Below are 13,129 nucleotides of genomic sequence, written 5' to 3' on the forward strand. Positions count from 1 at the left end.
ACCGGAAACCACCGAGCTTCGTCAGATTCCTGATACATCTCGATTTTAAAAAGTTGTAGCTGAAACCACAGTGTATTTTCATGGATGTTCCTGAGCCGATGGCAAAGGTTTGATGGGTTGTAACACCAACCCAATTGTGGTTACAATTCTTTCAAATTAAAGCTTTTATTCAAAAGCCATCAGCCAAAAAACAATGAGGATTTGCATGTAAGGAAGACTTTTTATTTCTTTGAATAATATACTCATTGTACAGGTACGTACGCATACAATTATATATCCCTTAACTTTGAGCTATGAAAGTATCCATGATAATTTTATCTGAAAATGACAATAATTATAATCATAAAGCATTTGGCATTTTCATGACACACTAGTTGTGCACATGCATGTCCCCATTTTTATTTCAGTGTGAACATTTCAGTCGTTTTTTATTTGCTTTGTTACGAACTCGTCGGTCAGGGAGTGCTGGCTTTGGGTCACAAGATGGTGGTTCCAAATTCAGTCCTGAAATGGTGCATATAAATCTTTTAACATGTTGCCGAAAGTTGAAACAAGCTGAATCCAACACACATGTACATGTATGTACGAGTAGGCTTACATGTGTGTACGTGTAGACTTACATGTATGTATGAGCAGGCTTACATGTGTGTACGTGTAGGCTCACACGTGTGTACGTGTAGACTTACATGTGTGTACCTGTAGGCTTACATGTGTGTACGTGTAGACTTACATGTATGTATGAGCAGGCTTACATGTGTGTACGTGTAGGCTTACATGTGTGTACCTGTAAGCTTACATGTGTGTATATGTAGGCTTACATGTGTGTATGTGTAGGCTTACATGTGTGTACGTGTAGACTTACATGTATGTATGAGCAGGCTTACATGTGTGTACGTGTAGGCTTACACGTGTGTACGTGTAGACTTACATGTGTGTACCTGTAGGCTTACATGTGTGTACGTGTAGACTTACATGTATGTATGAGCAGGCTTACATGTGTGTACGTGTAGGCTTACATGTGTGTACCTGTAAGCTTACATGTGTGTATATGTAGGCTTACATGTGTGTATGTGTAGGCTTACATGTGTGTACGTGTAGGCTTACATGTGTGTACGTGTAGGCTTACATGTGTGTATGTGTAGGCTTACACATGTGTACTTGTAGACTTACATGTGTGTACGTGTAGGCTTACACATGTGTACGTGTAGACTTACATGTGTGTACCTGTAAGCTTACATGTGTGTATATGTAGGCTTACATGTGTGTATGTGTAGGCTTACATGTGTGTACGTGTAGGCTTACATGTGTGTACGTGTAGGCTTACATGTGTGTATGTGTAGGCTTACACATGTGTACTTGTAGACTTACATGTGTGTACGTGTAGGCTTACACATGTGTACGTGTAGACTTACATGTGTGTACCTGTAGGCTTACATGTGTGTTTGTGTAGGCTTACATGTGTGTACGTGTAGGCTTACATGTGTGTACGTGTAGGCTTACATGTGTGTATGTGTAGGCTTACATGTGTGTTCGTGTAGGCTTACATGTACCAGTTTCAATAAGAAAATCAAAACTTCCAAAGCCAAGCACTAGGTAAAACTTACCTGTGTGGAGACTATGAGACTCGAAGGTGAGGTTGTCTTACCTGTGATTGGACTAGGAGACTCAGAGGGGAGGTTCTCTTACCTGTGTGAAGACTATGAGACTCAAAGGGGAGGTTCTCTTACCTGTGTGAAGACTAGGAGACCCCGAGGGGAGGTCTGAAGACTATTAACCTCAGAGGGGTGGTTCTCTTACCTGTGTGAAGACTATGAACCTCAGAGGGGAGGTTCTCTTAACTGTGCGGAGACTATGAAGGGGAGGCTCTCCTACCTGTGTGGAGACCACGAAACTCAGAGGGGAGGCTCTCTTACCTGCTTGAAAACTAGGAGTCTCTGAGGAGAGATTTTCTTACCTGTTTGAAGACTAGGAGACTCAGAGGGGAGGTTCTCCTACCTGTGTGATGACTAGGAGAATGAGAGGGGAGGTTCTCTTGCCTGTGTGAAGACTGTGAGGTTCGGTGGGGTGGTTCCCTTACCTGTGTGAAGACTACGAAACTCAGAGCGGAGGTTCTCTTACCTATGTGAAGACTAGGGGGTTCGGAGGGGTGGTTCTCTTACCTGTGCGGAGACTACAAAACGAATGGGAGGTTCTCTTACCTGTGTGAAGACTATAAGACTCACAGGGGAGGTTCTCTTCCTTGGCCTCTTTCAGCACCTGGTCCGTGGCTATGGGTATGTCTGGATTGCTAGAGGATTTGATTACCGTATTACCTGTATCCACAAAGGCACAGTAGTACAGAGTGAGGCAACATTTTAGAATATGCACGGCGCCAATACAATACACCCATAGGTGTACAGGTATATATCGCGTTATGTGGTTACCTTTAAAGTTACTTCACAGATGATATAAAAGACGAGAGTAAAAACCAAAGTAGTGACGAAAGTGTGAAATCGGTAACTGCTAATACGAAACCCGTGAAATCTCCCTTCTGTCAATCTACCTCATTTAGATTATGTATACATTTTCATCTGTTTATGTAAACGCTTAAACGTCAACTGCTCTTAATACCATGGCAAAACACAGAATTACGTAGTTTAAAAGATGTGCCATCATGTTAACTGCAATTTATTAAATGTCGCAGGTCAAGAATTAATTAACATTACGATTAATGAACAACCATATTGAAAAAATGACTGATTTTTACTACACGTAAAAAACCGTAACAATTTATACATGTACGTGTATAATAGTGCTTGTATGTATATCCTTCACTTAGTATAATTTCAGTGGAAGACTCCCGGAAGGGTTACACAAAAGGGTCCAAATCGCAGTACAACAGTTTTTTTCTGTGATACAGCACAGTTTGTGTACTACTATAGGTGCTTTTTGACCCGACACATACACCGATAATTCCTTATATTATGATGTGTTATAGTGAGAATTGAACAATTATTTATTTGTGTATACACTTTGAATTTCTGGGACATCCCTGTCAATGAGTTGAGCGAATGAAAGAAACTGTTTCCCCATATATATGGAGTTAGACAAGGTAGCCCAACAGTACGCACGTCCGTGAAAGCTGAGACTATTATGGGATAAAGCTGCGGAGATATATGAATCCGCCCTGCAAATATTGTCAGTTACACATGCCAGATTAAAACCCCATTCCCATCAAGTCCGAATGCACAATGGATACTTCACGAGTACCAAGATTCGTCAAATTGCATAGTTGGGTGTGAATTCCCGTAAAATCTATTTTAGAAACAGTTTTCAAGAATCCTCAACGGTTACAACACTAATAAAATCGGTTGTACAACGGAAACGCAACGGTCAAGGCAACACTAACAAGGAACTGACCATAGATTACGAGGGAAGCCCCACTTGCGGTTTTACACAGTTCAGTGGCAATTGTAATCTACAAGAAAGAAGGTGTCACACAAGTTTTTTTGTCCAAGTAAATTCGTTTTTTGTTAATTAAATTGTTCACTAATTATCGCTCCTCGCCAAGCAGGTATTATTATTATTTGATAATAATGAGTCAGGGATAGAACAAGACCCTCAGACTTTACTCCCTCCATTTGCGAGATATATCATTATACATATATTTACGTATGGTGAATTAACATTCATTTCAGTTCTTCGACGGGCGACACTTGATAATCCAGGAAGATCAACGCTTTCCCACCAGTGCCAATCAACGCGACTAAACTGGCCGTAATCGTGAGACAACAATGAGATAATAGTGAACAAACATTGAGTTTCCCTTGCTCTTTGGTGGATACCCCGGTTTATCCCAACGGTTGTCTAACTGAGAAGCTCAGTTTTGCCGCCTCCATGAAAGTTTTGAACTTTTCAGGGTTGGTGGGACTGTGGCTTAGGACCGGTGCATGGTTTACTGATACTAAGAGAGTAGCGTAGAATCAGATGTTTCAAAAGCATTTTACTCGCTAGGGATGTTTATTGCAAAGGGGGCTGGTCGGATGTATATGGCCGTAGGCTTGCATAATAGTCCCAGATGTAAGTATATTCTATGATAGCCAGTATTACCGATGCTGCCTCTCCATATAGCAGGTGATAAAGCGTGAATGTACGTAACGCTACCATGTCTACCTACATCTACCCCTATTTGTCAAACCGAATGTACAGTAGGCCTATTAAGCCTTAAAAAGTGTACTGTTCCACAATAGCCATACAAGACACCATCATGTGTTGTTACTTTATAGCCTAGGTGCAACTTGTGAAAACGGCGCCTACTTCTATGCAAGGTTTTCGTGGCTTTCCTAGTTAAACCACGTGGCCTTATATGGAGATATGATAGAGCATTAAGAAGGCACATGTCATGCCACCGCAGAAATAAAGTTATCCGCATATACGAGAAAACGAGAAACTGGGCCAAACTGTCGAGCGCCTAGTTGTGTTCGACATAATTTGTACTGTGCTTTATAGATACGTCCCCATGGTGTTGTAAACGTGCACGTGGTTTTGGAAGTGCGTGAAGTTAGTAACGGGAGGATCATATAACGTTATAAGAGTACATAATGTTAAGAGCGCAAAGCTAGCCCTCTTTGAGTGGAAGCAGGTTTTTGTAGGCCTATCCTGGTTGTAGTGCTCTAGCTTCCTGCATGAATACCACTTTATACACACAACAATAGATCGCAACATCCGCATTGAAGAGTTTTAAAAGGGCTATCCTTATGCGTAGAATCTGCTGAATTGACTGGCTGTATCCAATACTTGACAAAATGGTAGTTGGGCAATGTTAAACCTTTGCCGAAAGGAAATGAGACATTCAGTTCGTCACGCCTACATAGTTCTGAAAGCAGAGTTGCACCGGATTACCTTTGTTTTCTTCCTTGTCGCCGGCCAGGTTTGCGGATAGTAATGGTGCTTTCACGGGGCTGGTGACCGGTGATGGAGGACGTTTTACATCGTCCTTCATAGGATCGTATTCCTACACCGAAAAAACAGATGTTTAGCATTTAAAAGGGTGATAATCTCTTTGCAACACATAATAAACGTGTTTAATATTTAACTGTAATGCACTTAAATGTCATTATTCAACAACTAATAATACGACCGCTTCCTAATATTGATCACTTACATTAAAACATTTAAATCACTCCGATTAAGCAATAAATCTATCCATTTAACTACATAAATGATTGTATTTATATAGCACATGTAAGTATTTATAACATACTGCATGTATTTATAAAATAAATCCATGTATTTATGAAACAAACGCGAGCGTTTAAAAAATAAACACATTGAACATGTTAAACATTAGCATTTATTTGTATATATAAAAGCAAGACGACTTTACTTTTGAACTCGTTAAGCAATTGTCATCAATCTTGCACAACAAGTTCACCTATATCTACAGCCCTCTTGTTTTCCAATGACCTTGTATTATTTTTCAGGGTTGGTGGGCCTGTGTTTCCAATACCTTGTAATAACACAATAAATGCGTCTTGTATCTACTGTACATCTGGCGGATGGTAAGGTAGAACATTATTTTATTATATTTCTCAGGCCACGATAATGGTCTTTTCTTCCGTGTATAAATTGTGGATTTTTTCACTTATACGGCGGTGATCCGGTTGAGGGAAATACGAAGAAAAACCATCTACTTTTGACAGGTACCTAACAAACCTCCTGACTTACATGCAACATCGCAGTCAAATCAGCGAAAGCTGAATTCGGGCAAAAAGGCCTGACAGTCGCAAAGAGCCATCCAACCGTGTACGTAGATGGGGGATGAACTAATTAACATACATTTATTATTTATTTATTTATTTGATTGGTGTTTTACGCCGTCCTCAAGAATGTTTCACTTATACGACGGCGGCCAGTATTATGGTGGGTGGAAACCGGGCAGAGCCCGGCGGAAAACCCACGACCATCCGCAGGTTACTGGAAATTAACATACAACCTATATACCTCATGTAATACCTCATAGAGTGGCATCGCCACTTCTTCACAGTTTATCTTTAGCCAGCCTTCGACGAATTGCTTAGCGTTCATCATGTGCGACTGTTTCCGTAAAAACACTACCATTCCGTTTTTAGCACCGCCTTGCCTGAAAAAACATACAGTCATTATGCAAAATTATGTGAATGGAAAACACTGAGTAGTTCAGTAACGAATTCCACATCCTGTAAAGTACAGTAGCAAGTATATTTACTTATTTATTAGATTGTTTTTTTACGCCATTCTCAAGAATATTTCACTTATACGATGGCGGCCAGCACTATGTTGGGAGGAAACCGGGCAGAGCCCAGGGAAAACGCACGACCATGCGCAAGTTGCTGGCAGACCTTCCCACGCACAGCCGGAGAGGAGCCAGCATGAGCTGGACTTGAACTCACAACGACCGCATAGGTGAGAGGCTCCTGGGTCATTGCGCCGCGCTGGCGTTCTAACCACCTCGGACACGGAGGCCCTCGGTAGCAAGTATAAGGTATATATGGAAATATGGAAAGTGTTTTATATCTGTTGTCTGTAGGCTATAGCTGGATCGAATTTCATGAGAATTCTTATAAGGATATTGCAAATGGAAAACATGGTTGATGACTTACGATTTCACAAGGCTGGTTTTCTCCAGCCAATCAGCAGCCATGGAATATGCTTCTTTCTTCTTCAAGAACAGTTCAAGTTCGTGTCGCATTAAGGTGGTTCTTGTGGCGCGGCAAAGCTGTTTTCAAAGTAGGACAAAACACTACACATACTGGACTACTGTAATTAACACTTTCGAAATTTTATCTAAACATTTTCCTCCCATGTCACGAGGGGATTTAACATAATACACTGATGGGTAGACAGATTCATTGCGATGTATTTTTATTTTAAAGTCTGTCGCTAAATAACGCGGCGTCAGGTTTATGGGTGGAGAAAACGGAAGTGCCCGGAATAAATCACTGGCCTGATTTGATAAATACCTGACAAATCTCCTGATTTAAAGCAGCACCCGAATTAACCACGCAGCAAGAACTGGGTTCGAGCCTGCAGCCTTATTGATCTCAGATTGATCACCTATAGCTGCGGCCCTCAAGAACAAGACTTTATCTCAATGAGCCTTCGATTGTCCCTTAAGGATTAATCTGCATGCAGTAGGCCGTATGTCTGGAGGGGGTTGGTGTCTGTATTCTACATACTCAACATTTCAATATTTATTGGGATATATGCGGGGCTATAATAACAATTGTACCCCCCCCCCCCCCCCCCCCCCCGACCCCGGCCGAATGGTTAACGTGGTAGAGCACGTACGTGGGAAGGTCTGCCAGCGGACAGCGGGTGGTCGCGGGTTGCCCTGGGCTATGCTCACACCACAGAATGTTGTCATACGAACACCCAATCAAATAATTAAACTAATATTCATTTATTTGATTAGTGTTTTACCCGAAACCCAAGAACATTTCACCCATACGACGGCGGCCAGCATTATGATGGGAGGAAACCTGGCAGAGCCCCATGGAAACCCACGATCATCAGCAGGCTGCTGGCAGACCTTCCCACGTACAGCCGGAGAGGAAGCCAGTATTAGCTGGACTTGAACTCACATATATATATATTGTATAATACCTTCAGAAAAAATGGTCTTTCGTTTTGTTCGGTCTGGATGTACTTCTTGTATTCCATTCGCATTTTCTCAAGCTGGACTTTCATCTCCTCAGGCGCGTCCGAGTTCTGGAATCTCTGGCGATTTCTTGCAGTCAACTCTTTCTCCCGTTCTTTCATCGACAAAGCCATTTTCCAGCAATAGTAATATGCCTGAAAGTAGTGGGACTATGACTGATTGCTTTTTTGACGTAACAAATAAAATACAATACGTCTGAAACAATCCACGTTTGTGTTCACTCTGTGTTTATCTACTCCTCGCGTCTTGAGATTCACAATGTATATTCATTTAACTCTCACGTCACGAAATTCAGAATATATTCATTCTATCCTCACCTCTCGAGATTCACAGTGCATTCATCTAATCCTCTCCTCTCGAGATTCACAGTATATTCATCTAATCCTCTCCTCCCGAGATTCACAATGTATTGATCTAATCCTCACCTCTCGAGATTCACAATGTATTGATCTTATCCTCACCTCTCGAGATTCACAATGTATTGATCTAATCCTCACCTCCCGAGATTCACAATGTATTCATCTAATCCTCACCTCCCGAGATTCACAATGTATTCATCTAATCCTCACCTCCCGAGATTCACAATGTATTCATCTAATCCTCACCTCTCGAGATTCATAAAGTACACAAAAAATGAATCTGTTAAATTTAACAGAAAGTCTGTCGTCTGAGTTATGCCATAATGCATTCCGTTATTAAAACACAATATTGTGTCATATTCAACACACTATCATGTCCAATACAGTCTTTATGTTAAATTAATAGAATATGTGTTATATTTAACAGAATAATCAGCTGCAAAAAAAGAACACATTCCAGCATCACTCGGATAACACACAATTAACAGATTATTTTTTGAGAATATTGCCCCTTCTCACGTCTCGAAATTCACATTGTATTCATCTTATCCTCACCTCTCGAGATCGCTTAATTTCTCTCAGGATGTTCGTCCTGTGTTTCATCATTGCCACAAGACCCAGGTCATACTTAGAATTAACAAGTGTTTTATGGTTGTTTTCCGACTCTCCTATGATTCTACAAAAGAAAAGTAATCATAAAACACATACAGTGAGTAGGCTATACGATACATGATATTTTCCCACAGGTCTAGTACTGTGCATAGTATAATGGGTTTGCAGGTTCATGAAAAGAAAGTCAATTTATACCGTACAACATGTTTGTCTATATTCCGTCAACAGTACACATGTACATGCATGTGTGTCACCAGTTGTTCAGATTTAAAATGTGTTACAATTTATGTCAAACATATGTCGTTGTGCCGGGGCTCGTTACATGAAACATTTTAAACTTTAGTCCAGATTGAAGAAACTATACCGGACTTAATTTTAGATAACGGCACGGACCATATTAGACAAGACAGATCGAATCGGTTGTGGCATTTGAGACATATAACATATTTTGAGATAATGACCCCTCGTCGTCATTTGACTGAAAAATTGGTAAGTACGACGTTAAACTCCAACCATTAATTCATTCATTTATTTTGAGAAAATTTTAATACGTTAAGGTATAAGTACACATGCAGATGTTATAACAATAATTTCACTCGGCATGTCTTGTTGTGATGAAGAGCCTACAAATGAAATGTGGTTGATTCGGTTAAAGAAGTCACTGTTCTCATCTGAAATAATAGCGATTTGATAAGATATTATACTGCAAAAACAGATGCAGTCTGAGCAAAACAGCCCTTTAAACCTCATATGGTAATGCGCATTTTGTATCCAATTAGTTGTTTCCAGATAACAGTGTACGGTACACTGCATGACTTGCTCCCACATCATACGACATGGTGAGTTTTGGGACTTTCTATGAACACTACAGTACATATACTTGATATAAAGCAAATGTAACGTTAGCCAGTTTTGTATCAGAGTAGTTCCAATGCTGAAAGTTTGAAGGTTCCCGGTAAAAGCACATGTACATGATTTACATACTGTCGGATCTTGTCGATGGCTCCGTTTTTGATAGCCAGGGCTTCCTGTTCCTCACAGTTCCGGCACTGAGTCTGAGCTTCTCGTATGGCCTTCACTCCAAAGTCGTCAGAAAATGGATCGTCTGCATGAAAAATGGCCAAAAAAAAAAATTACCACTTTCTGATAAATAAACATCCGTACATGACCAATTCGTAAGATATTTTAATTATTAAAGAGTCAGCGGCCTGAATACAAATTAGGCTACAGTACATAGATAGTAAATCAGAGCAGGGACGACAGTGTGTTAGTTGGCAAATTGACGGTGAAATCTGAGATCTGTTTTTATCACATATGCATTACCAGTCGCACAGTATTGCATTTTCCGAGAAAACTATATGAGCAGGTCACTTTTGCCATGTTTTTTACGGAACAATGCACACCACACATTAATTTCTTACCTCGACATTTCATCCACACCTTTTGCAAATCCTTCCGACAGTAGTAAGCTGCATCCCCACATTGAACTTCGTGCTTGACGATACATTTTATCATTTTCTTCAAATTCCTCAGGCCATAAAGGCTGCAACAATTTCCATATATCTTTTAGATACGTCTCAACTAATGGTAATTTAAAGCACAGAACATGTTATATAAGTCTGCAATTTAGACTGCACCCATTTTGGTTATGCACCGTAAAAGGGCTCGCGCAGAACAGAGTCATCCAATTATAACTCTGTTATAGTTAATAGGTTTTGCTGTCTTGAATGGAATGGTGTATTGGTAAAACGTTTTGCTGTCTTGAATGGAATGCTGTATTGGTAAAACGTTTTGCTGTCTTGAATGGAATGCTGTATTGGTAAAACGTTTTGCTGTCTTGAATGGAATGCTGTATTGGTAAAACGTTTTGCTGTCTTGAATGGAATGCTGTATTGGAAAGGTAACAGAATGATATATGATGCAAAACATCAAACATTATTACTTTAAGGTCGAGGGATTGCAAGGCACCTAAAGTAATGGTGGCGGTGTCCACCGGGTTGTCCATGTTTCGTCTACCCATAAACATGACTACCCTTAATTGGGTAGGGGCAACATTCTTGAGTATATGCGCGGTAAAAACTGGACAATCTGTTTGTTAAATATAAAAGACTACTCCAAAGAGTGCAGATCCAGAGCAGCAACAACAGCGTCATAGTTTGCAAATCATCAGACGTAGGCTTAACCAGCGAATTAGGCCTATACCGGCTCTTGACAATTAATCTCAGTTAGAGTTTTATTCTCACCGTTCATGTAACTGCAAAAGTAGTAGCAATTTAAGAAATACATGCACTCACTGAACGCACAATTATCAATATCACAGAGTGTAGCCTATTTAGTTAGGCCTATAGAACAAAGCATGCAGACCTTCCCATGTTTCGGCATGCATTTGTAAACTTGACTATGGGGGCCTACAGGCCCTATATTGCCTATGTGCCACAGATATTCGTAAGCGAGTCTTTCTGAACAAACACCATACACTTACTCAAACCCATCTTGTCTAATTTTCTCCAGTATTGTGGCGGTGGGACACAATTCTGTGGAGTTCTGATGTCCAGCCATGGCGGAACACGTCTGTTACGCCAATATGTCTGACTTATAACGTGGACGACGTAACGTCATGCGCGTCTGTATGTCATGGACACAACTGTGTCACAGAATATCGACAAAGAGTGACGTCACAATATATAATAATCACTGCACGCATATAACAATGACGTTATGTGGAAAGCAGACTGGGTCTGGACATGACCATCGAATTCTGACATTTACTGAAAAACTATCAAAGTAAGAGCCCCAGCTGAAGCAACGACAGCTGGATTTGAATACGGGACCACATTGGTTAAAGGCTGATCGGCATGCACGCTACAAGAACGACGCTTTTCGTAATTTATTTATTTTTTTGATTGGTGTTTTACGCCGTACTCAAAAATATTTCACTTATACGACGGCGACCAGCATTATGGTGGGAGGAAACCGGGCGGAGCCCGGGGGAAACCCACGAACATCCGCAGGCTGCTAGCAGACCTTCCCATTTACGGCCGGAGAGGAAGCCAGCATGAGCTGGATTTGAATTCACAGCGACCGCATTGGTGAGAGACTCCTGGGTCATTACGCCGTGCTAGCGCGCTAACCAACTGAACCTTTTCGTAATTGCAGACCCAGGATCATGAAGACCTAAGACTTCGTCTTCACATAAGAAAAAGTTTATTATCCCAAAATTGTCCTTTTACATTAAGAATTTATATTTGTAATATAAGTTACTTTTTGGTTTTCACGACAAAGTTGAAGAAAAGTGTTTAATATCAAATCTAAGGTCAGGAAGAATACAAATGATTGAATACAAAGGTGTTTGATCTGAAAGTTGATGTTACAGAAGTAAATATATGATGACAGTGATGACGCCATTGGCATGTTCCCCTTGGATTTTAGAACCGTCATCAACGTCACAAAAATTGCTACAATTTTTTTTAAACGATGGGCATTTTCCGTCAATGATCGGTTTGTTCATTGAAACTTATTGGTAACAAGTGGTTGACTATTGGCGCTCGGTATAAGAGGTATAGGCCATGCAAGTATACTGGTCGACCAGGTGTCAGCCTGTTTTAATACAACGTAATGATATTTATGACCCAAATATAATACTGAATCGACGTTAAAACCCCTGCGTTCAAAACAAAAAAACATAAGCGGCTGACGATCAGCTATGGGTTGATTGTGCGGTCTTAAATTTGCTGAGGACCACTTTGACTTTCACCATACAGTATGGTGCGCTAATCTGTACGTCATTCGTGGGAAAGTTTGTTAGTTTGCTTGCCAAAGGTCGGCGGTTACCTTGAGCAATCGTTCAGTTTTGCTCCATCCATTGAACTAAACATGTATAACTGTTAATGCATATGTGAAAAATTATGGAGTAGAAAGAAAAGTCAACATTTCACCAAATGTAAAGAGTTTTTGTTATTTGTAAAAAAACTATGCTGTAAAAAGCATATTTTTTTTTCTCAGTTCAAAGCACATATAAGTGAAATCATATACATTGGGACAATCGAAAGCTCGCCATTTTATAAGTTTTATCCAATGAACCGCGAGTTATTTATAAAATCCGAGGACGCGTCTCTTACCGCCTATACATCGTCGGGACACTATTTTGCCTTTCAACCATATGTAGCGGGTACCAGTGACGCAGTACCGTGTTTCCAGTTGAATTCACATGGCGATTCCCTTTGCCTCGTAAAAATTCCTCATTAAAAGTAGATTTATACAGTAACCAAACACAGGTCCCGTTTATGTCTGTTTCCCCTCTCTGCTTAATAAACACGTTATATTAATTTTTGTTATCTTCTCTTTAAGAGTATAGCCGCCATTGTATAAGTGAGGGATTCGTAACCATAGCGTTGAACAGCAAATAAATGGAATATATCGAATATAAGGACACAATCGAACAGTGAAGCGACCTAGCTACACCCATAAAGCCTGAGTGCAT

The 13,129-nt window shown here is 40.5% G+C and overlaps 1 protein-coding gene across 1 annotated transcript; it reads right to left on the reverse strand.

The window, feature by feature from the left end:
• Positions 1-403: 403 nt before the first annotated feature.
• Positions 404-11,208, reverse strand: LOC135467452 (uncharacterized). The gene is made up of 10 exons (XM_064745226.1): positions 11,132-11,208; positions 10,071-10,192; positions 9,634-9,754; positions 8,593-8,713; positions 7,624-7,812; positions 6,621-6,736; positions 5,995-6,121; positions 4,882-4,993; positions 2,199-2,312; positions 404-504 (listed from the first exon to the last, which is right to left on the reverse strand). The coding sequence occupies exons 1-10, from the start codon at positions 11,206-11,208 to the stop codon at positions 404-406; spliced, it is 1,200 nt and encodes a 399-aa protein (XP_064601296.1).
• Between the last annotated feature and the right edge of the window lie 1,921 nt (positions 11,209-13,129).

The sequence above is a fragment of the Liolophura sinensis genome, chromosome 6, assembly GCF_032854445.1.
Source record: "Liolophura sinensis isolate JHLJ2023 chromosome 6, CUHK_Ljap_v2, whole genome shotgun sequence".
In the NCBI taxonomy this organism is placed as follows: domain Eukaryota; kingdom Metazoa; phylum Mollusca; class Polyplacophora; order Chitonida; family Chitonidae; genus Liolophura; species Liolophura sinensis.

Excerpts from the sequence above, each read along its gene's own strand:
- LOC135467452 (XM_064745226.1), bottom strand. The coding sequence starts at position 11,208 with ATGGCTGGACATCAGAACTCCACAGAATTGTGTCCCACCGCCACAATA. Across the intron at positions 10,193-11,131 it reads ATTAGACAAGATGGGTTTGA|CCTTTATGGCCTGAGGAATT; the intron begins GTAAGTGTATGG and ends AAATTGTTGCAG. Across the intron at positions 7,813-8,592 it reads AAATTAAGCGATCTCGAGAG|GCATATTACTATTGCTGGAA; the intron begins GTGAGGATAAGA and ends CACTACTTTCAG.